Raw genomic sequence first — 25,473 nt, 5'->3', positions numbered from 1 at the left:
CATTGCTCAGAGGCTCATCTGCTTTCCCTGGCTTTTTGAAACCAGAAAGCCTAAATGAGGAATGCTAAATGAGAAACACCTGAAGATTTGTGTTTCCCACACACATTCCCCCCCCCCAAATCCTGTGTAGCACCACAAATGCCACAGCTCATGTTCTACAGCATTTCCCAAAGTACTACCCACTCTGTGCAGAGAAGTGCTTTTAAGATGAAGAGTCATAAAAAGAAAGCTCACAAGAGGAAAAGTCTACACCAATATTACTTTCCGCCTTTGCTAATGGAAGGCACACCCACTTCCTTTGACTCTAATCAGGAGGACTGGCTGTCAGGTGGTAGAGATCCACAGTTGAGAAAGAAGAGGTCTTTATAGTTAGGTGCCTAGCCCTACCTTGTATGCCATCTGCTTCTAATGGAAACTTAAAACTTGCCAAAAGGAGAGGCTGAGTCTGTGTTTTCAATATTTAATGCTCACTGGAAATGACAGTTCAGCATTACCTGCTGTCCCAGTGAGATCAAGCTAAACCCCACCCACAGATCTGTGTGTTCACATGCAATTGCAGAAATAAACAGTAAGTATGGAAAACTTAGAGGCAAACTCTTGAACTAGAGTGTGACCTAATTTCAACATAGGGGCATTATTTTGCTTTCCCTAAAGACTGCCACTCACTTGAATTCTTTTGGTGTTAACTCTTATAGGTCAAGAAAAAATTGTGTGAAGTAGTAGCCATCAGAATAAGTGAATAATAGGATCAGATTGCTTAGAAACTCCCCACTGTGCAGGGGCAGGTCCCCATTCAGTTTTGTGCCACACTCTACTATAAATTACTCCAGGGAGAGCCAGTCTACCATGTCAGCGTTCTCAGCTGACTTTTCTTTCTTTCCCCCATGAGGGAACAGGGGCAGAGGCATTACCACCGTCCATTTCATAAATGCACTAAGGTAAGACTTGGAGGCCCTAAATTTAAGAGCATCTGAAGTTCTCTCTGAAGCAGTTGAGGCAGGCAGGTACCTAAGTCTGGATGTTTAAATTTAGATGGTATGAGTATTGCTTTCCCTTTCTCCCTTTCTTCTCTCTGATGTGCTAGTCCTTTTTTCTCAGCAGTTAAAAGAGACATGTCCAGCTGAGCTGCTCATCCCCTCTTGCACTTTGTAGAGTCCAGGTTCTCTCAAACTAGGGGGAGAAGGGAAGGGCATAGAACATCAAGATTCACAAAACCGTTACTTTCCCCCTATAACCACAACAGATGTCTCACTTTTAAGCTACTCACTGAGACTGAAGAGTGAAAATTCAGGTGACTCTTTTATGTGTTGTGTGGACACAGCCTGTGAGGCCTCAGACACATCTCATGCATGTACCAGCACCTTGCTGCTCCCTGCATCTCCCTTTGAAAGACAGGGTGGATCTAAATTTCCAGCCCTGGGTTTGGACAGCAGCACAGCCCTGTCAGTTATGCTGAGGAACGTTTTTGTTTTGATAGTTTTCAATTAAATAAATCAGGCTCTCTTCTACTTGTTTTAATGTAGGATTTCACATTACCATATATAGCTTGATTTGCAAACTTTACACAGATTCAAGGTAATCTCTTCAAAAACCTGAACTTGTATGGGTTACATTATGACTTTTCTACTTTTCTGAAATGGTGAACATCAAACGAACCACACTGACTCCTCTTTTTTTCTCCAAAATCCAAGAAAAATCACTAAGCATGGTCAATGGGCAAAAAAATCAGATGGCAGCAGTGAAGATCTCTGCACTAAGAAATTCATTATTACAGAGTGCATTGCTTACACTGAGAGCATTTACCAGACTGTGAACTGAACTTTGGTGTGAGAATAGACACAAAAGTCTTTCCATCAGCCTCTTTGGCCAGCATAAAGACTGCTTCAAATAATGTTGAGGAAATGTGACTCTGTGTATGTGCTTGTTCTCTTCCTGAGATTATTTCATTACAGCTGTGGAAAACTTGGTAAGAAATCCATTCTGTGACATGCAGGTATGTGTCACCCATTCCTACTTTGAGGTAGAACAGCTGCAATGGCATGAAGCAAGCTTTGCTTCAAACTTTAATCTAAGCTGTTCTTCTATTCTTTACTAAATCAACTATATATGTCAGGAAAAAAAATAAATCAGCATTTAAGTCTGTTTTCCTTCCCACCCCCCTGCTATTAAAAGAAACACATCATACTCCAATTGCTGGCCAGGGACCAGACAGTGCTGGATGCTTTACATGGTTATGGCAGTGGACTTCGGAGACTTTATGATCCTTATCATCTAAGGTGCTAATGGCTTTGCCAAGTGTATGCCCTTTTGACAGAGCTGTTCAGAAATAGAGGCTTCTGTCACATTTACCCTAAACCCCAGATCCATGATGTCTCTCCACACCTGCAGCTCAGAAGTCAGTCACTACAATTTAGTGTATCTGAGATAAGGCTGAAACCACCACTGACCCAAATGTGAATTGCTCTCATCTGTTTAACTTACACAGAAGGAAAAACAGTAAGCACAGAAAGAAGGCCACAAGGAAACAATCTGTCTGCCAACATAAGCAAAATGAGAAGGGGCAAAACATCAAAAACCAGCTGCTTTTAGAAAGAGTGACATCCTCTGAAGGAGAGATAGTTGTGACAGAAATTTGCCTTAAGATAAAAAATGATATCTATATTTGACCATTCTAAGCAGTTAGGCTGTTACAAAGCATGGTCATAAGAAAACTACACAAATGAACCGAATATTTGGTATTTGAGTTGTGATTTTATACACCAGTAAAGGCTGACAGTATTGAAAGATCCTTTTGGGATGAGTCTATAGCCTCTCTCCTATTCAAAAGTATTGGGTACATATGTACACATTCTGCATTTATATACATGTGTGTTATGTCTAACAGAGATGAAATCATTTTACAAGGAAGTGAAGAATATCCATTCAGGGAGTTCCCAGCACACTACAGAATGTTCTTCTGGTTCTCATGGATGGAGAAATATTGTTTTGTTCTTGTAGGGCAAGGAAAAGAATGAGGGCACTTACTACATAGCAGTGAAAGAAGAGATGCAAAAATCCTGAAAGCTGACTTTTTTGAGCTGCTGAGGCAGACAGTAAAAGCAGTTATAGTGAACCCTGATAGAGATGTCTTTGAGCCTGCAACCTATTCATTCTTATTATAAGATTATACATTTCCTACACAGTAGGTGCTGAAGACCAAGCCTAAAAATAACTACCAAAAAAAAAAAAAAAAAAAAAAAAAAAAAAATCACACCACTAAACTGACAGGAAGTGTAAAAACGTTCCAAATGAGAGCCATCAAACCTGATGAAACACAGTCACATTCTTGGCACAATGTACACTTGCAATGCCTTCTAGGTGTACTCTGTATGGAAGAACTGTTATGAGGTAATCTTTGTGCCCCAAGGTAAACATGCATGGAGCAGGATATTGGCTTGCTCAGTATCTACTAGCTAAAAATAGAAATTCAGTCAACTTCAAAAATCAGAAGTGAAGAGATATAAATTCAAGGTTTAAGTTCTGCTTAGAGTATCATGCCTATTACTCAGTCTTCTATAGAAGTTTATCTTTTGGTGAGGTCTTGACCCTTCTTTCCATATGTATCAAGTACACTTTTTCCATTGTGGTACAAAACCAATGTAACATCTATCCAGTAATTCTTATAAATTTTGTATCAGACACACTCTGATAGTAATGGGCATTTCCGCCCCTACTACATATTTAAAAAATGCATAGTTGTAACTCTGCATTCAAGGTTATCCTAATTCTAAATTGTTGCTTTTACAACTTACACTGAAAGTAACTTCCCATTACAATGTAAATTAGAAAAAGTCAAGCATTGCCTAAATAAAGTCTACTGCTCAGTGAAGCTTCCATGGCAAAGCTGCATGAACTTCTGTGTGTTGGGGGGAATCTACATATATTTACTCTGATTATCATGAAGGAACCACACAGCAGTGAACTACTTAAGTCTGGAATTCCTTTCTAGTGTCCAATTACAGAAGCAAACCAAAGGAATAAACTTTGTTTTTTTAAATGGAGTGAACGTGTAGGAGCCCTGGTAAGGCTTGCCTTAGCCTTACCTAGAGCTGGCATTTGCTGCAGACTAAGCAGTCAGTTACAACTTTCTTCTCAAGTCTCTCAAAATACAGCTGCCTATGAACTGAGAACTACGCAGTAAAACATATTATGGAATCAGTAAGAATTACTAGTGGACTGGTTTTAAAGTGCAATTTATAATCAGTTAGTGGCAGAAGATATTCCAAACAGACTCAGCCTAAATAACACAACTCTCTGAAATGAAATGACTACTGAAAGCAGTAGTAAAAAATTTAGTTATTAAAATATATTTAAAAAGTCCAAATTAGTAACAACTAGAGTCTGTTTAAAAAGAACTTTTACACAAGTTTCAAAGTGCACCCCTTTTCCTAGAAGTAGCAAGACAAACAGGCTCTGAATCAGACATATTTGTGTACTGTAGTCATCATTCTTAAAGGTTCATGCTCCATGCATGAGGGCAACTGGAAAAATGTCAGCAGCACTGTTCTTACCATCAGAGGCTCCCACATTTTTTCCCCTCTCTTTCCCTGATCCCTGTAGACAAACTTTGACTGAAAGTTGCCAAACCAAGAAAGACCAAAGCAATCCGAATTCCTTTCTACTGCTTTTAAACATATTTCAGACGATCCATATTTTAACTTGTCTTCATACCTTGAACAACTGCGGTTAGTCAGCTTCTTCACAAGACTGCAAAATTCTTACCCATAGGAAGGAAATGAAAAAGCAGAAATGCAAGTACTACAATTCATACTAAATTTCATTTTTCATTTTAAAAAGCTCAAACAACTGAAGGTGTTCTTTTGTCCTCTTTGCAACTATTTCAGGTAGTAGGAGATGCTAAGATGATCATGTTATTCAGTGGGGAACAGAGGAGTGAGATCAGTAATATACTATAATCTATATTCATTAAATCAGTTCAGTATGATCAAAATAAGGTATTTGCTCTTAAATTTTTTGGCCTACCTGGAATGGAAAATGTTATCTCAACATTATGCAAAAAGTACACGGCTCTTAATTTAATATCACAAAATGTAACTGAACAATTTCATTGTAATAATTAAAAAAAACCTGCTGAGTCTTAACCATTGTAGCCACACATAATTTTTTTTTAATTTTTAATAAACTGTGGTACTAAAAATTCCTCAAAATTGCAGTAAGCCAACCATACATTATCAAAAGATAATTGTGATAAGTAAGCAGCTGGCATTTACTGTAAGTGACAAAATGATGACACTCATTTCCATACCATACATATTTCTTTACTTTAAAATGTGCTTCACACATTTTCTGCTCCAGCTGATACAATCTGTAGTTACTGTACATACTTACAAAATGCTGAAAATTAAACCTGTGGTTAACCAGCTTGGTTTTAAGACACACAAAGTAGCTTGAAGTTGACTGACCATTCAAGTTGTCAGTCCATTCTAAATATTCTTGTTAAACTTTCCAGATCTTCATTTTTGAAATGCAGTTCTTCCAGTAACGTGGTCAGGAACTGTGTGTACATTGGGCTTGTCTGAGTATTCTTGAAAAGTGGAGTTGTTTGTGACAATCTGGAAAAAACCCAAACATATTTCATACAGTAAAGCAACTTTTGAGTGGCAGATGTTAGAAAGCAGAGCTTTTGAGTTCAAACTGTATTGAAGAAAAGCAGTTTATAATGTCATATTTGATTAATTACACTATATAATGGACTGTATGATCTACAATATGAGCTGTAACAAAATATGATTTATTAGTATGTGGTAAATAAAAAAAAATCTAATTAGAAAAAATGAGAGTAGTTTGTATGCCTCTAATCAATTGTACATAGATGTTTTATAATGTACACAGATGTCAGAAAAAAAAAGTGCAGAATGTACTTTTAGACATATAAAAGGAAGGATCCCAGTCATAATTTATTTCTTTACCAAAAAGCTCCTAAACAGTAACACAGTGGAAGTTTTATACTTCTTCATAAGACTAAAATATAAAAGAGTTATAAAATTCCTCAGTTTGGAAGAAGCTACCACTATGCAGATCACCTACATATATAACATATATAATATCTGTATGCAGATGAGCTGAAATACTGAGCTGTTTGTTCCCATTTGCCATTTAATTTATCTGAATATATTTTTATCCTGAAGTCCTTCCTTTTCCTCCAAATTCTATTGCAAAATATTGCAAAGGCAGTAATAGCTGAATCTACTTCCTAAGCCCAAATATTAAATCTTTAATGAACAAAATCAAGTTTTGCTGAATTTTAAGAAACTTCAACACCAAAGATTACTGACAAGATCACTTAACAAGAACTCCTATCCCAGCAACAGTTACTTTGTCTCAAATAATGTAGGTAAACAGTGCCATTCACACCATAACCAGAGGAGTTATTTTAGAATATATTTGTGCAATGATGTACTTTTAATAAGAAACTCAAGATAGTTTGCAGCTTCCTAAAAACTTCCCAGCTCAGGAAGTCTTCAAGTGTATAACAACTGAGATCAATCTCCCTGCAGTCACTGGTATTAAGACCACCTCCATTTGAAAAAAGCTCCATATGAGAGAAGATTCTTTTAAATTAAGCAAGAAGAATGATAAAACACAAAGAAAGGACCTTACAAGACACAGTAAATAAGAATCCCTTAATAAAAAAATAAATTTACCAAAAAAAAAAAATAAATTAACATTTAATGAGTTAAAATTAGTTCCCATTTCTTTGTGGGTTCCATTTCAGTATGTACATTTAGCTAAACAGTTCAGCTCTCATACTCTGACACTTGGTGAGAAGGACTTTCAGAGGTGCTGAAAGTAAGAGCAAGGTGTGGAAAGAAATGACTTATGACTTATGCATAAACTCTGATATCTATATATATCTATATATCTATATATCTATATCTATATCTATATCTATATCTATATCTATATCTATATCTATATCTATATATATATATAAAACAGAGAAGTATTCAGAGTCGAGTTTGTGATTTTGGCCTGAGGCCACTGGGTTTGTAGTGCACTCCATGCCCGCCGGGACTGAGTTGTTTCTTTCCTGGTGGGAGGTGCTGGGGTTGCTCCCTGGCCTGGTGAATCAGAGTGCCCTGGCCAGGGCAGGCCACAGGAGGCTGCGTTTGCATGGGGACGCTTTATCAGCGGGGAACACTCAAGTGCTGATAGAGGATCAGAGGAACCACTGCAGAGTGTTAGGACATGGTGGGAGGAAGACCAGGACATGCATTTCTGCTTGTCTTCAATTCATCCTTTTCAGAATTATGCAGGTTGTATATGAAAAAAGAATTGTGGCAGAAACAGTCATGACTTCCTGAGTGCTGGTGCAAGGTAGCTGTAAGCCCTGTAAACCACTCTCCTGGCCATGATGTAGATTTACATGCATTTTTACTTGAATTTTTTTAGTCCTGCCATGGGCTTAAGATGATATTAACAAGGATATTATTTTTCAAAAACAGAAAGCTTGTGCAGTTTTAAAAATTAAACTCTAAAACCAAAGTATTTATTACTATGAAGCTCACGTGCTTTTCTTTTTTTTTGGAACTGCAGTTGGTGATATTACATAGTTTCATGAATTACAAGCATGTCCTAAATGTCAGACCCTGTTTAGGACAAACTGCTTAAAGAGTAGCTATTATCGGTTACACCAAGAAAAAAAAAAAAAGGTATTGCTATTTTCAGAGAATTGCCAGGCATTAAATATTGAGAAATGGAAGTTAAAAAAAGTTTTAGACATTGATTAATTTTTTTTCTTACCTGAACTTTGTTTAAAAACTAATTAAGCTACTGATTATCTGATAAGCAAGAGACTAAATCAACAAGTAATTTCAGAAAGGCACATGCAAGTTTGTAGCAATTAGTTAAAAGTTTCATCTTGATGGGGCAACATGTTTAATATTTATGAATCTATGTACAAACACTTTTTCCTCGGAAAACTGTGCCCTTTTGACCTTTAAATGATGCTTCAACTTGTCATTTGAAAAGCAGTTATCATCTAGTACTTTTCTAGTTTCAGGTGGCTGCTGCAGCAGAAGCAGAAGCTTTTGTCTTGGAAAGGAGCAAGCAGAAGTTGCTGGTTTGCATGGAGTGGTAAGTTACATGCTCTAAGTAACACTCGTCCAATGTATATTTGAGGTGTTGCCCAAGAGAGTATTGAGGGACTGCTTAACTGAATTAAACCTTAATTGTATGCAAACAAGCCAGAACAGCATTTGGGATCAGTATCTTCAAGTCACAGAAAATTACAATGATCTTATCTCTCAAGAAACTATGATGACTAATTCAATTTAATGACACAGAGGATTTCAGTTCAAAGATTGCAGAATTCCCTTGAAAGTCTGCAGCATCTTCTACAGATGTAGAATATAAACAGGAAATAGGATACTTGGGACCACAATAATAAGAACTGGCTAGTGGACCAGTGGAAAGAAAATACAAATTTTGCTTTTCTGTTACTTCTTTCACATGTTGCAGAATTAATCTGGAACAAACTTTTATGAAAAAAGTCAAATAAAAATAAGAAAAGCTAAAGGATTATTTCATTTTAAAATAACCACCTACAGAAGTACACAATGTAAATGTTACAATCCAAAATTACCATTTACAAATTACCAATTACACCCATTCTTCAAAGGCTTGCCTTCAGCAAGAGCTACTAAAAGGAAATGTTCATGATCATATAATGGAAAAGTAGTATATCAGACTTGATGAGTGTTGTTTCCTGCACACCCACTTACACCATATGGTAAACAGGCATTTGTAACATTTAAAAAGTGTTAAAAATGTCAAACTCTATCTGATTGATAAAATTTGTATTTGCTGGCTATTCCACATATGTTATATGTTCAAGAAAAAAGCCCACTAAGGTGAAATTCATGTGAAGAATAATCAATTATTATCAAGCTATTAAAGGACATCTGGCTACCACAAAATGTTTACATAGTTTCAGCTTCAGCTCAAGACCCAAGCTTTCTATGAATGAGCTGCCTTACAGAAACATTTGGCAAGTATATCTAAGAGTTAAACCTCAATTATTTTTAGGAATAAGTTTTATTAATTGGTGTGGTAGGGTATGTGTACGCACAGCTCTTGTTCTTAGAGCTGTGTGTACCTTAACAAAGACAGCTGAATACATTCAGAAAAGAGAAAACTTTTATGTAATTTAAAGCATTACTTGGCATTTTCTATCCAGGGGTATGAATATTCTTCCTAAAAACCCAAACCAATTGTCCAGTACCATCCTTCCCCCAGCTATGGGATCTCAGGTAAAGCTTTCTGGACATTCTGTTTAAGATGAATTCTATGATTCCCTTTGAAAACGTTAAAAACTTTCAAAGCCACCACAGTGTTACCAGTCAGTTACAGCTCTCCGAAACACACACCTGAAAACAGGGGTAAAAACACAACCACATAAGAGTCAGGTTCCTTTCTGCTCCTCAAAATTGGTCACTTGAAATTATACATAAATTGGTGAGACTGTGTGCACATAAATTGCTCCAATATCATGGAAAGCACTTATATACTCATAAAGAAAAGCCATATGTTAATTCTCAGAAGACTAATAATAAGCTCCTCCTGGAAAAACATAAGCATTGCCAGTCTTCCTAATTTTTTTTCCAGAGTTAGAAGCTTGAAAATGTAAAAGCCACTGGTTGTGGCAGAAAAGCCATGGATCCAAACACATTTTTTTAAGTTCTTCATGTTGTTTGATGTGCTTGGAATTTGAATAGGAACAGAAGTATAAAGAGAATGATGGAACAGGCAAGGACTACTCTCTTTTCAGAGTAAGCTTTGGAAAATAAGTTGTCTTTCTGCCAGTTACAGGTATTTAAGCACTGTGAATAAGACTCTTAACATAACCACAACATAAGAGTTGGATTTTTTTATTCTCTGTTTGTTTTAGTCACTTAATTTTTTAAGATCATCATAACCAGGATCATTGATAACTAGTTTTCTATCAGAATGATGGAGCTGAACTAATGAATGATCACAAAAGTTTCCTTAACACTTGTTTCAGAACACAGAAATGAAGCAAGAGCTGGCAGCACTACAGGCAGCATTTTCTCCTTTTCCCCAACAAAACCACAGACACAGACTACTGCAGGTGTGCTACAAATCTCTGACCAGTAGACTCCTGCTCCAGCTATAGCCATGCAGATAACCATGCCATTCTAATGGGTTCTACTGAATCAACACAGAAGTGCTGGGGTGTTTTGGTTTTGTGGGGTTTTTTTAACACTCCAAATATATTTGCACTACTCCTAAGTTACAGATCAGATGGGTGTAGCAATGCAATAAAAATGTTACAAATGTTACTAAGAAATGCCTTTCTTTTAATATAGCAGTTTTATAGAACACACTTTTAGATTCCATTTTAGTTATGTTCCTTTTAAGGAAGTCTCCAACACAATTGATTAAACAAAAGCAATTGTTTTGTTTAAGACAACTGGCTAGACTGACTCAATCTAACAAGTGTTAAACATCAGCAGTAAAACTCAGTGAATTGATGTGCATTGCAGTCCACAGACCATCTGCCTGTACATGCAGCTGTAGTGTGTGTATCAATCACTGAAAACAGTGCTTTAGCTGATGGGGTAAAGTCCAATGCTTGCTGCATTTATCCATTTCAGCAATCCCTACCCAAAGGCACTCAGACATCTGGGCAGAGTAAGTTGAAACCATCACTGTAATTTTGCATGTTCTTCACAATACATTGGCTGCTTGCTTAATTTGAGGTAAAAATCTCTCACTTCCAGTATCTCACTAGATAGAGTACACTTGTCTAGGGACTGCAATTTTGTTAGTAAAGCTTCTTAAATCCCAAAGCCTGGCACATCCATCAGGGCAAAGTTAGTATTGGACAGAAAGCTGAAGCACAACATGAGTCTAGCTGTAAGATAAAGATGGAACACCAGGGAGCTTAAAAAAAAATTATTAACTTTGGTTAAACTATGTTTAAACATATGCTCAGAAATTAGAAAATATGACAGCCTCAACTTATGTAATTTAGCTGTTATGTTCGCAGTTTCAGTGAAAAAAACCCAAACCCCTACTTCTTTCTTATAACTTTAGCTGAAGCATGATTTAAAAAACTCAACATTAAAAAACCCCAAACCCTTAAAAGCAAAAGGCTGTCTCCAGAGTGAACAATTTCCATTAGAACACATTAATATTTGACAGACAATCTTGAACTGGAAGCATCTAACTTACAAACAAGATGCAAAAGTATTTAGATATTTCTTTGGAATTGAGTCTTTAAATTAAACTATACTAGTACTGGAAAAAAGTAATTACAATCAGTGTCACTTGCAACTTTGCAATTAAAGTAGTCTCTAGTTTGGGGCCTTTTGTTACCATATCCAATCAGTCAAAGAGGAAACTGGTTTTCAGGGGCAGCTTTCTGTAATCTCCCCCAATATATTCCTGTATTATACTTTCTTAATGAAAGTTAAAGCACTCTAAAGCCCACAGCATTGAACAGTAATAACTGGTAGAAATAAACAGGCAATTTTCTTACTGAGATAAAAAACCCACTTCTGGTCTAGTTTTAAATATAGCCTGAAGATCCTATTCTCATCATAAAGACGAGAATTTTGTAACTGAAGTGCAACTTATGTTTTATTTATTATTTAACTTCCTTTCATTATTGTGTACTGACTTGTCCACAGAATCCAGCACAGGCGCTTTAATCCTCTGATGGCAACAGAAACTAAATTATTCATGCTTTAAAATTTTTGTCCACTACATTTAAATCAATGCTACCAACAGTGATTCAAAATCATCGGCTGAAATTCCTATATAAGCCAAGTATTCAGCAAAAATTAGGTTCATTCCAAAGTCAAGTTTGTTAATTTTTTCCACTACCTTCATGTTTTCCTATGCAGCTTCTACAAGTTTCTTCAATAAATATGTTCTTTGATACATGTTTATGTATATAGTTATGCAAATATATTTTTTCTTCACGTAAAGTTCACTTTCCACACACACTTTTCATGTAGTTGTCCAGACACAAGTCAACTTCCACTCCCTTTTAATGGGGCCAACATTTCACATGTGGTGTAGCCAGATATGACTGGATGGCTACGACTAACAGTAAAAGGAAAGTCTTTCTACAACACCAGGGGTTATCTGAGCATTTGATGGAAGTACTTGCTATCAACTGAAAAAAAAGACAATGGATCTGCTTTTTTCTCTTTCCTTCTTATCCCCACCCTCTCCCCCTAGTGAGTATGCAAACAGGGAACTGGCAATTGAGAGAACAGGCTGGGGCACAGCTGAAGGTGCAGCAGCTCAAACCCCACCTGTTCCTAGGACAGTGGGCAGGCCCTGGGGCACAGGCTGTGCAGCACAGCTCCCTCATGGCACACCGAGCTCTCCTCACAAGGGCTTTGGAAGCCCAGTGGACGTTTGCAAAGTACTTTGCAGGCCCACTTTAACATTCCATATCAGGAGTAATTTCTTGTCTTTCCATTCGTATGAGAGTTCAACTTCTGTTTTTCCATTAAGCTGCAGAAGGCAATTTTTGGAAGGTATTTAAATGTTTTAACTAAACTATGCAGGAGAGAAGAGTGGAGGCCATAGACTTGGAGCTACCTCATCAGGTACAGAAATTGTTAATTTAAAATGGATTTAAGAAAATGCAAATGTTCTGGATCTTTGGGGGTTTTTTTAACCTAACAAACAAACAAACAATTCAGATGAAGAGCAGGATGCATTGTTTATGCCACTTTCTTCCTCCCCCTTGAAAGTTAAGAATCAGATGCTAGCTTTTTTTATAACAAACAGCTGTATAACTACAAAGATCCTGCAATGAAAAAATTTAATAGTAATTATTGTTGCGCTGATACAAAAAGACACAGAAAAGGAAAAAACTCAATACTTGTCTAATACTGTCCAGTGAGAAAGTTGATAGCCAATACTCTGGAAATATTTTGCTAATAACAATGGAAGTGACAAAAATTCCAGGACCTGTGACTCCTTTAAAGCCACAATAATAATATGGAATGATTTTACTTGCCTCTTGTTATAGTGATATTTAAGAACACTATTTTCAAATACTTAGTCATTTTTAAATGACTACCAAGACTGCCATCAACACAAATATCATATAGATCTGGCAAAAAACAATTACTTTGGCAATTATATGCAAAACAGCACTTCCAGATTTCATTAACAGTGGATTAGAAAGACCTTGAGCCAGGCAAGACTTAGGAAGCACTAAAACCACCTCAATAACATTGACAGTTACTTATCCAGAGTTCTCTTCTACAAAGTACAGTGGATCAGACTTTGTTTAACTATTTTGTACAACAGGTATGACTGCAGGATGATTTCCTCAAAAACAAATGGAGCATGGTACACATCTACATTACAAGAAAGATGACTACAATGTCAGCTCACAGACACAAAGCATTAGAACCTCTGTAGTACTGTGTGCCATTTAAAGCCCCAGCATTCATACAGGGATTTGTTCCCCAAACTTTTAATATAGCTTACTTATCAGCATAATACCAAGGCAAAAAAAAGTTCCCAACATGAACCCAGAAGAAATCACTATCAGCTGTTTCTCCCTAACAAATCTAAGTTTCTTATGTACACATTTCAAGGACAGGCTTTGTTTAAAGACTTCCATTTATTTGAAGCCTGTTTCCTGCTAACCAGCTGACAGATCAAAGGTACTTCTCAATTTGATCATTTATTCCCATTTCCCCCTCTTCTTTCACTTAGTAAAAATTTTAAATCTAGTACATTTAAAATTTATTTTAAAATTGATCCTCTCATCGTTTTCAGTCTTCTTTTTCTTTTTATGTTCAACAAGGTGTTCCTGTGACACCTCAAATACTGGAATCTATGCCACTGATGTATCTGGATTACCTAGTTACATGAAATTAAGCACAGGTATAACTCTCAGATTCAAGGATGCTAAAATGAAAGCGTTTGAGAACCAGAACCTCTTAAGTACTTTGTAAAATACACATACTTTGTGTGAACTATTGTGCACATATAGTGGAACAATTTCATATCTAAAAAATGCCTTTATTTTCAAATCTGATACATTTTATGTATCAATTAAACATTGTTTTATATCTATCTCTCTCTCTATATATATATATATATCCATTTTTGCACTTCATTATTCCACATATGGATATTCCTATCAATTCATTACCTTAGTGATGTGTAAGTAGGAAAATAAATTCAAAAAAGAGAATAAAATATACTGACTTGCAGTAAGTTAAAACAGCTGCAATGCAATATGCTTAAGTAAATAATGCCAATACTTGACTTTACAGAATGTACTCACCTGTGCTCAGTTACTAGGGAAACGATGATCATAAAATTCATCATAGCTTAGTTTCACAACTTTTTAACATAGAAACCTGATTACAGTCCAGTATACAAAACAAGCACCTGTAACAATGCAGTGAGCAATGAGACATGCTAGGAATAGCCTTGCTTACACTGTGTCCAAATTTTTTTATTCTGAAGTTAAACATAACAACCTCAACACTTTTCAAAACTGGGAAAGGCAAGTAGAAATGCTAGTGTGGTTTTGGACCTCTCAAAATGAGGTTCTTAGAAATCCCTGAAAGTTAAGGATTCTTAAGCATGCTTTCCCAGAAATAAAACCAAAAACCACCAAACACTTTTCCTGCTTGTTTAATATCCTAATCTACTACCAGCCTGATGATCTCCAGTAAATCACTTTTTTACCCTTAATCTCAATCTTACCAGCTCTACAGCAGAAGAGCGCTATTAACACTGCTATGTGAAAGTACACTGAACTGAACACATGCCTAAAACCAGCAAAATGTGTGATGAGGTTTGGAATGAATATGAAGAGCCAGATAAATCTCAAATATTCCTTAATTTTTAAAACCCTAGTAACTCATCTCAGAAATACTGAGTTTTATGATTAATTAATTAGATCTATTCAGTGTCTTCTTAAGAAGTTCAGATGGACAGAGGGTGGAAGAGAGAGCAAAATGTGCATTTCTGTGGAACACAGAGTGTAGTGTGGTATACATCAAAATGAAACATGCTCTAAAATGAAACAAACCTCTAAACAACCAAGGATCTGCACTTTTTGCACTGATGCTGGTTTTGCACCTGTAGTATGCAATTACACACATACACTTTGCAGTTTCTGCAATAAACCTCCACGTGCTAGTTGGTTATATTTGCTACCAGCCCATTAAAGCACACTTTTCCTGGTGGGGAGGAATGGGAAGAGACCATGTACTGCTGCAGACATGATTGTTCTAGATTCTTTTTATTGTGCCAGGCAAAATTTTATGGAGATATGATTATGTTTACTCACACGACATTCTGGTCAATTGACTGGCTGCAGTCTTCTTATCCCTGGTATTTATTTTAATTATACACGTGTAAAAAGAGCCACCTGCCCTGATGCTAAATGCACTGGCTTGGATTGCCTGTAAATTCTGAGAGCTTTATCACAGCTCACTGTCTAGAGAAACACTTTATACATCATTTTTGGGTGATCTGCATTTCCTTCCTTCCTTCCAAAAAGAAGCTCTTCTATTTTCATAAATATGAAAGGAAAACATTTCAGAAAATGCTGTACATTTTTGCCTTCACTGTTAACATCTCACTTCATAACTTAACTGCCAGACTAGATGAGTGCCACTGGGTGTCAGAATGGTTTTGTATCTCAAGAAGTAATGTGAGCAATGAGAAGTCCAAACTGCCTTTGCATTTGATTCCTGCAGTATCAGGACACAAAACCAAGTTTCCATACTGCCCACTATCAATTATCACATAAAAATAATTAGGCTTCTCTCTAAGTTAATCTTCACCTCTCCCCTCCAAATTTTCATGTGTCTGAATAATTTTTAGTTCATTCCTCACCACTGTGGAATACTACAGCACCACTAATATTCTCCAATACAACATTATTGATATGAAAAATAAAATGCATCTATTTCCCCAAATGACATAGACAGTTGAGTCCTTAGGTAGGTCTGTCAAGCACCTGATGTCAGTCTGAATGCCCACACATACAGCTGCTGGGAACATGCAGATTTCTATCTCTTGGTGGGATTTCCAAGACACTTGGCAGACAGCCATGCCCCTGCTCTTCCCTTGCACTGGGCAGCAGAGCTGGCAGGTGCAGAGATGACAGCTTTCTGAGCCAACCCTCCTTGACTCCATGCAGCAGGAGTCCAGGACACAGCATGTGCTAAGGCTCCACTCCTGATGATGCCAAGCTCCAGCACTGTAAAGAGGAACTAATTATCCTGGACTCAGAGAGATTGTGCTGGGCATACATGAAAGTTACACAGAACATCCAAATGTCCCATTTAGAAGGCTACCCATGAGAATACCAGCATGGAAAAGAGTGTAGCTGTATGGGCTGTGATGAAATTCAGTGTCACTTCCTGCAGAACATCTCTGCAGCAACAGTGGGGGTTTTCTGTTCCAGGAGAAACACCTTCTTGGAAACTGTTGAGGTTTCTTCTATTTTCCTCCTTATGAAAGGGGAAGATATTTAATTAATTTTAAAGTTGGCACTGAATAATACCCCAATTAACAACACTGAAATCCTTCATGGTACTGTTCTGTGTATGTTCTTAAATCATACTGGAACCTGCCAGAAAGAAATAAGATAATACTGATCATGTCTACAATATGCTAAATAAGCAGCTTCAAGTTTGCTTAGAAATTACTGATAAGTAAGCAAGCTTAATAGAAAAAACTGCTTAAAAGACTTAAGAACAGCTTAACAGAAAGTTTATTTGAATTCACACTTACCAAATGACAGTCTAAAATTAGGACAAAAGGGGAAGAAGATATTTTTAATGCATTATGACAAAGTTGCCTCTTCTCTGTTTCACACAATAATATAACTCTACAGATAAACACAACCCTATAACCACATTCAAATGCTTTTATAAAAACTCTTTGGATTCTTGGTCCTGCAAACTCAGCTCTGTTTCAAAATGGAAAACAATTATATTTCTAGGTTAATGATGAATGATTTTTCTCAGCTGAAACCTGGAACCAAACTTCCATCAGCTGTCATGCTATATAAAATATCATCCAGCTGACTTGTATGTGGTTTCTGTAGGAAAAAGAGTCACTCTGCAAGTCTGATTCATATCCTATATGAATTTCTACATTAGATTCATACATTTCAAACATTCACACACTTTTAGATAAGAAGCCAGTAGTGATATCAGAAACATCTAAATTCCTCTTAAAATGATTTAGAAATGTCAGTGCTGAGCAATAGATGTGCTCTCGTGTGCAGAGGAGTAAAAACACATAGTTGAGCCCAAGATTCTCCAGTTCCTGAACTGTTATCTCCAAGAGAGTAAACCTCTAGAGTACATCTCCACATGACACATTTATCTAAAGTGGCTGCACACATATAATGATGGCTTTTGTTTAGTGATCATGGTCATTTTGAGTTTGTTTAAATACTGCAGCCAAATGCTTATAAACTAATCCCAGAACATTTTGAAATGCTTCAAAGCTTTTAGTGGGGGAACCTCTTGCATAGGCTTTGCAGATGAAGCTGACCACAGTTCACTGGAACCAGCCAGCTCAGATAAGTAAGATGAAAGCAGACATTTCCTGAAAATATCTTGAAAGCTTTCCATTAGTCTGTGCCAGGGGTATACACTAAAAACAGAAAGTGCCCATGCTTGTATAGCAACTAATCCTCCCACTGCTTTCTCCATTCTTTCCTGAACTACTGTATTTATATCTATTTATCTGCTTCATTTGGTATCTTGCAAAGTTCTTTGGCAAAAAAAGATACAACTTCTGCATTCTAGTTTACAATACATTATACAGCAGCTATTATGAGAACAAAAAAATTCTATTTAACACACTAAACAATGTAACAGGAAGAAACCAAAATCAACCAATGCCCAAATTACTACTGATTACAAATAAGTAAGAAATTTGATACACAGATAATTTTTAAGAGTCACCCATTCCACGACAGGCATGAATTCCACTGTTTGAAGATAAAGCTCTGGCTGTCAAAGTGTACTCTAACAAGGTCGATTCAGCATTGCTGAATGTACTCTATTCATAGGAATGCCTCAGGCTAGATTTTCAATAAAGGCAGAGACTGGCTGTGTTCATATTTTATAGAATAATTTGATTGAATAAAAACAACTGTTCCCTAGGAACATGAAATACTCCACTACAGAAATTGCCAACATTTTATACTTTGAGACATGTCACACTGTCCAGTTCCAGGCACTTTATTTCAATGAGTGAGAAGCCCAGGTTTCTTTCAGTAGAATCAGTAGACTCAAGGGCACATAAGTACTTCCAGCAGCTTTTCAAGAACCTGCAGATTATGAAGAGAGCCTAGGGTCCAATTTAAGCACCAAAATGAGGCATTAATGATATCCATCATGGTGTACCCTACAAAGAGTTGATATGCACACTCAAAGAGAGGAGAGCACGATCATACCATAACACACTAGAATTCAATCCAGCCATTATGCTAACAGTTATTCTGTCTAGTACCTTACCACAAAAAGGCTTGGGGCACTCTGAAAGTGCACTGTGAAGTTAAGAACACCAAGTCCTCAGCACACACTAGCCATATATGTTTGAGAAGGAAGTGGTGAGCCACAACATTGATGCACAAAATAGGGTGCAAGTGAAGTCCAACAGTTGCTACTTGAAACAAAACAATCTTGCCCCCTTTAATTAAAAAAAAAAAATAAAAAACAACTTGAAGTCTTAGATTTTTTTGAGGTATACCTTGAAACCCATGCTCACTCTGCCTTCTTGCAATCCCTTTCTTGTACCATGGGATACCTGTAGAATGGTGTGGCACCTACCTGGGAAGAGCAAGCATTACCCTCTACCAGGGTGCTGCTTATTCAGCTTTACTGGTTAGTGTTAGCAGTAAAATGGTTGAGGAATCTACAGAAATATGATTGATATGGCCTACCTATGTCTGAAACCAGGTGAATAAATGTGAAAGTGTGGCTGAAGCTACTGAAGACCCCCTCTGACTCAGGCCCCACACAAATCTATGATCTAAATAACAGTAGATGTGCTAAAATGTGCATAATTGCACAGTACAACTGAGGGACAAGACTCAAATAGGGTGTAATTCTTTTAATGAAAATTATTAGCAATATATGACAGGTTCTATGGCAGACCACAGGAAGTGAGAAAGGGCCTGAGTGAGGACCTGTGAGGGGTTGTCCACATCCTCAGTAGCCTTTCCCTGCACAGTCCTGGCTTCCACTAAATACTCAAGCTTGATTAGAATTTCCAAATAATTAAATGTTCTGCTTTAATCCTTCTGGAAACGATGTAAGATGCATCATGTTATTAGAGGAATCTTAACACTCATTCTATCCCACCTACATTCTTCCACATTCTCTCCTAAGAGGCAGCTGAGAGAAGTTGTTAAAAATCTCAAGATCATAGGCTTGCAAAAACCTTACAATAAGCAGAAATCAGCAGTGGTTTTATCTATTATTTCCCTAATATTACACATAAAAAATGATCAAATGTAATTAATTTCTTTAGGGATGGAACTTTAGTCAGCAAAGGTGAAAAGAGACTTGGTTCTCTGCTTATACTGACTGCTCCTAGGACTGCCTACTACTTGTATAACATTTTAAAGGAGCTGTAAAACAATCATTACTTATGTAAACATTTACAGCTCATCATATGCAGAGACCAGCTACATATTTTAGCTTCTGATCAAAAAGAGACACCATTTCCTTAGCTGTACAGAAACTACTTGAAAAATTCATAAGATCTGTTTCACAAATTACCAATTCAACCATAAGAATATATAGTAAAAATGACAAAAGATTTGTTCTTATAGCTGATAAAAAATTTATGCCAAGGCATTCAAGTAAAGTTACTTTCTGTGTTCTGATTTAATGAATCATTTGAGCGGTATCTGGCTGGGTGACACAGATGTAAGGCTCGCTGAAGCCTGCTCTAATGCCTGCTGGTACCATCTTCCTTGGGACAGCAGAGCCAGAACAATGTGTCAGACTGAAGTAATATCAAGGAAAGTAAGTGCAGTGCCGGGCATGCCATGAGGCTGGCCCACAATACTTCCTGACCTGTGAATGTCTCTAAGTGCCTCTCTGTCCTACAGGCTCCAGTGACCCAGGAAGCCCAAAAGAAGCAGCAGCAGCAGCACAGTCATGAACAGACTCAGAAATAAAGATTTTGCAATCTCGTAATTCAAGCTCAAGACATACAAGGATTGGTTGATGGTTTAACCCTAATGGAAGGCAGAGCCTGACACTGTGAAACCACCAGTGATTTCTTAAACATTTAACATTAGTTCACCTTTTAATACAAATTTGTGTCTGTTTAACACACTGCAAAGTTTGTGTCTTTAACTTCAGGAAAGTACATGATTTTGCAAAGTATAAATTAAGGAACTCGATGCATATGAGTACAGCTTTTATAGGTCCTGCTTCTGTGCAGAAGTTTACTGAAAGGCACTGTAATACAATCAGGCTTCCGATTAGGGAAATCATGGTAAAGAATTTAATTCTACAGTAAGTAAAACAAAGCTAAGGAGGACTCTAGGCACTGTGGTACTTAACCAACAAAGCTAATCCTCATAAAAATAAAATACTGGGTCCCAGTATTCCTTGGGAGGAATTCTGCTAAATGAGATTTCCCCTCTAAAAGAAGTCTGGTAGAATACTTATACCTATTTAGAAGCACACATATCTTTATAGAAATTGAGTTTAATCATAAAAGTGAAACCTTCTAAGAAATTAGAAGCAGAATGAGAAATGAAAAGCCTAACAGTTATGCCAAATCCAAATAATACAATATACATGTCATTTTGTCCTACTGTCAGAGAGGGAAAGAATGTATGTCAGCAGCAAATGGAAGAGAATACCTCTTCCTGCAATACCTCTTTAAAACCCCCTAAAGCTTAGCTTTTCTTTTTTTTTTTTAAAAAACATGAATTTGTCCATTGATAAGATTTGACACAAGTGGGACAATTCTTTGTCAAGAAAATTTTGTTCATTTGCATGAAAGAAATATTTCTGTTGATTCCACAGTTAGTTGCATGAAATCTTTCTTTTCTTTTACCTGGAAATTACATCTTGTTCCAATAGGCTAATAAAACAGTTGCACATAAGAATATTTGACATTTAAGGGTACTTACACAGATAACAAAACAATAGCAATGAGAGTCCATTCAGGCATTTTGTGAATAATATTTCTGTTTGTTAACCTGAAAAATAATTTTTAAAAAGTCAGTACATGTCAAAGTAAAAGTAAGCAGATTTTAATGGCTGAATTTTAAGTCTACCATTAATACACTGAGTTATAAAGAAGTAATAACAGCTGTATCTGAGCAATTCACCAGCTCTCAAGCTTCTGTCATCCTCTAATGGAGGAACTGCAGAATTTTCAATGTCCCCTTTTTTTCTAATATGAAAGTGGGATGGGAAGACTGAACAGAAGCTATTTCTTTTAAATTGCTCACAAACAGTCCTGGCTGATGTGAGGGCCCAGCTCTCACTCAAAGCCCTGGGAAATTCTCCAGAACTGACATGAGTTTCTGAAAAGATGGACCTTCTTACACTTAGTTTCCTTCCTGCTGGCTTCAGATCCAGATTTGCTGTAAAAGCTGATGTGGACCCTGACTGAATTTTGTAAGGTGGCAGTGACAATTCTCCAATGAGTCTTGGTTTTAAAATGGAAATCCAGAATTCTAAGTGATGCAATGGGAGCCAGAGAAAATATAAGAGCCATATAAATATAAATGAAGTGTGAATAAAGAACCACATAGGTGTTCAAGTAAAGTGCTGCTGCACTGGATACCAGCTGACCCCTTTGGCTGAACTGCCTAAAAAACTGGATCTGCCTTAAGTCAAGTACTAATCTGTGTTAAAACAATTCATCTGTGAATTGCTGTCTCAATTGAGGCATAACCCGTGGTATTCAAAACAAGCAATTTCATGGAAAAGTCACAGTCGAAAATGAAGCTGTGGCTAAGCAGGCACTCCAAAGAGCCAGCAGAATTAATTGTATTCAGCAAGATGGCATGATCCAACAGATCAACTGAGGGGCAAGTGCCTCCCTATGTTTGCTTCCTTCTTGCTTTCAGTTTCCTTTCCACAACCTTGTACAAATTCAGATGCAGAATGAAGACACCCTGTCACTCACACCCACTCCTACAGGCACAGGTGAGGATAGTTCATTTTCAGCAAGCTCCTATTAGGCAACAAATTCAAATCCAGGGTTTTCTTCCTCAGTAAAATTACTTAAAAAAATTATTTTGGGCAAATATATAGTTAACCAAAAAAACCAAAAAAAGACTAAAATTTGAGAAAGCAGAGCTATTTGTAGCTGTCATTGTTAAAATTCAAATTCTAATAAGTAATTCCATAAAATTATATTCAAGAATGGACACTAAAATGTAGTTATCAGTAAGATCATTTATAGTATTGGTCTCCATTTCTCTATTTCAGAAAGATATTAAAAATTAATAAAATAGATTTGTAATGATCAAAGCAATATTATCCCATTTTGATCCTCAAATCTTCAAGTCTTCAAACCAAAATAAGATATTTAAGTAATAATTACTCAAGCAGTGTCTCAACAATCTGAGTTTTGTTAAATTATGAAAGGAAAAACAGTGTTTTGCGCTACATACAAAGGAATTGTCACATCAAACCAGAACCAAGAGTTCTGGCAAATACTGATTATATTTGTTATTAAAAGGTTCATTTTAGCAATTATCATTTTAAATAGCTAATGGATTTAGCTGGCAACAAAGTTTGTACCTGGTAAACTGTTACATTTTTCTGGCTACAGAATAAGAGACAAAACAAAGGCTGAACATCTTGACTCAACACTGATGACAGTGATAAACACTACCAAGAAATGTCTGATGGAATCATCTTGACAGCCAATTCATATGTAACATTCCAGTTAATCTGTTATGATGAGACATAATGAAAGAGACAGCTCCAAGCCACCTGGGGAAACTCTGTCAAATAGAGACAGCAGCTTTATTTCAATGCTTTACAAGGAGTTATTATTGATTAGAGCACAGGAAGGTGTCATTCTCGTACACAAACTGAGAGATGCAGTTATTTGTGTCAATTAACTCTTATTCAATGTTAGTATTGATTGGCAAGGTCTGAACACTAGTCATTGCCATCAATATGCTATTTCTGAAGGAGGTACTCATAAGACACAGATAACCAGCAGGACACAGCAGTATGGATCTGCTGCTGTACTACAGACAGTCACTGCACTGGATCAACAACTGGCTTCTGCAACTGAGTAACCTCTCAGTACAACACCTGTCCTAAAACACTAGTGGAGCTGGAAAAAATAACATTTCAGAGGGATGAGAGTAAAGCAAGCAACCTACAGGTGTGAAGCCTTAAATAATAAGGAGCAGTGGAAGTGCAGTCACTTTTAAACAAGCTCTGTGTCAACACTAAGGCCTCTGAAGAGCAAAGCTTTCTGAAAACAGGGAACTGCAGGGCCTCTGTAGAAATGGTTCATTAATTCTTTGTCTTGCCTCTAGCCAAAACTGTTACTTCAGAACCATCCATGAAAGAGGTCACTAGATTTCTGTCTTAAAAAAATAATGTGGAAATGTTAAAACTGTACAAAACTTAGTGTGTGTGATTTTAGTTTTGCAGTGAAATCTTTTCTGTTAAAGAGTTTGGCCAAATTCTCCCTCACCTACCTAGAGAAAGAAAACAATATGCAACTTCCCAAAATGGAATGTGCCCACTTTCTTAGCTTGTGTAGGGCAGAATACACAAGCTAGGAAAGTTGGATGATCCCAAATAGCTGTGTGGGCTGCTTAGTTGCTGGTTTGTGGGTCTTGTGGTTCCCTCCAGCAAGACGCGCTGCGGCCACCCAGCAGGACCCACGCGGTTTTCACACTGTGAGGGAGCCTGACTGAGCACGTGGACCCAAGGGGCAGAGGCTTCCAGGATAGAGGACTAAAGAGTAAGATGCATAAAAATTTCATCTCAAATGACCTCTTGATAACTGACTAGTGCCCAGCCTGCAAAGCAAGGGAACTCCAATAGGGAAATTGTAGGAATCCAGAGTAAATAAAACAGTAAACCCAGCATTGCAAACGCAGCAGCCTCTCCTTCCTACATCCAGATTCCCAGGTAGGGGCATATATAGCTGCAGTTCAAGGATCTTTCCACTCTGCAAACCTGCAAACTGACTTCATGGCATTAGGATGCAAAGCTGTGACTGTAGGGGATCTTACCTACCTGTATTTTTTCCAAAACTTGTACGAAGAGGAGCAAAGTTTAACTACCCCAGGACGGCACAGGCAAGTACTGAAGCATATATTGTTTTTCTTTGGGTTTCAACTAGGCATAAAAGACTTTTAACCATAAAAGCTTTTCTACCTCCTGGAAAGCAGCAACATATTTGCATACTGTAATATAATTTAGTTTGATGACAACCAGCAAAAATAAGTTACTATTTAACTTTAAGCTTCCTTTGAGAGAAGCCTAATTACTTGAGAAAACATAATCAACATCTTGATACTCCCCTATTTCCACACAGAACTTCGTCTATGACCAAGTACTTCTGATTGACTTGAAACCCAGAACTCAAAATTCCACTTAACAAAGGTAATAGGTAAAATGAGTATAAACAGGTGTATATACCAGATAACATATATTCAGGATACATACTTAAAAGCTAAAAGACTGTCTTGCACACATGATAAAATCAAGTTGTAACAAGAAGTCTTGAACACATCTCACATCTGATTCACTGGTAGAGTTCAATGTCAATGATAAGCTCCATAACGGGAATTAAAATACTTGCAACCATAAAATACAGATGGAATCCTATTTTCAAAATGAAGTATTGTGCCTTAAAAAAAATCAAACCACACATTCAAAATCACTTATCCTCAATTTATATATAAGAAGCTAATTTTCTCTTGATCTTTTAACAAAGTACCCTTACACACTCTGGAGAATTATTTGACATCTCAGTTTTCCTAACAAAAGCTTACAGGCACTGAGGGACTTTGTTTGGGAAGAGCTCTAACCATTCTAAAATGTCTCCTGAGATCTCTCTAGTGTGTTTCCTAGTGGTGGTGATTGAATAAATGCTGCCCAAAGGAGGCTGAACTGTAAGTGTTCCTTTAAAAACCAATGGAGCTGAAAATCGTTGTTGCTTAGTTCACCACATGCTCTTTTACCCTTCTTCAGCTAAGCTCTACTACAGCCATGTGTTTTACCTACTACACTTTTTGGCAAGCTCTTCAGCCTGAAATATCTTCAGTACAAAAAGCAGGAAAGAGCACGAGCATTTATCAGTGCTCCTCCATTGTCAGTAAGTTTGAACCACATTAACAAAGAAAGTAACATTTGAATTTCTATACCCTGTAAATACAAACATCATTTAAAATTTATCCCAAGTCTC

The 25,473-nt window shown here is 36.9% G+C and overlaps 1 protein-coding gene across 8 annotated transcripts in view; it reads right to left on the bottom strand.

Moving 5' to 3' along the window:
- Positions 1–25,473, bottom strand: part of RPAP2 (RNA polymerase II associated protein 2) — a 55,828-nt gene that overhangs the window by 17,204 nt on the left and 13,151 nt on the right. Inside the window, exons 11-12 of one of the 8 annotated variants that reach the window (XM_018912238.3) lie at positions 21,206–21,274; positions 5,463–5,612 (exon numbers count right to left, since the gene is read on the bottom strand). In XM_018912238.3, coding sequence (XP_018767783.3) covers positions 5,474–5,612; positions 21,206–21,274 — 208 coding nt within the window. In that variant the 3' untranslated portion in view covers positions 5,463–5,473. Of the gene's footprint in view, positions 1–3,329; positions 5,613–14,156; positions 14,458–14,493; positions 16,658–16,772; positions 18,454–21,205; positions 21,275–25,473 lie in introns of those variants that run through there. The other 7 variants (XM_050977369.1, XM_050977372.1, XM_050977371.1 and 4 more) reach the window with 7 other exon arrangements.

Source organism: Serinus canaria, chromosome 8 (assembly GCF_022539315.1).
Source record: "Serinus canaria isolate serCan28SL12 chromosome 8, serCan2020, whole genome shotgun sequence".
NCBI lineage: Eukaryota > Metazoa > Chordata > Aves > Passeriformes > Fringillidae > Serinus > Serinus canaria.
The sequence above is the reverse complement of the archived record's forward strand: the minus strand, read 5'-3'. Positions and strand labels throughout refer to the sequence as shown.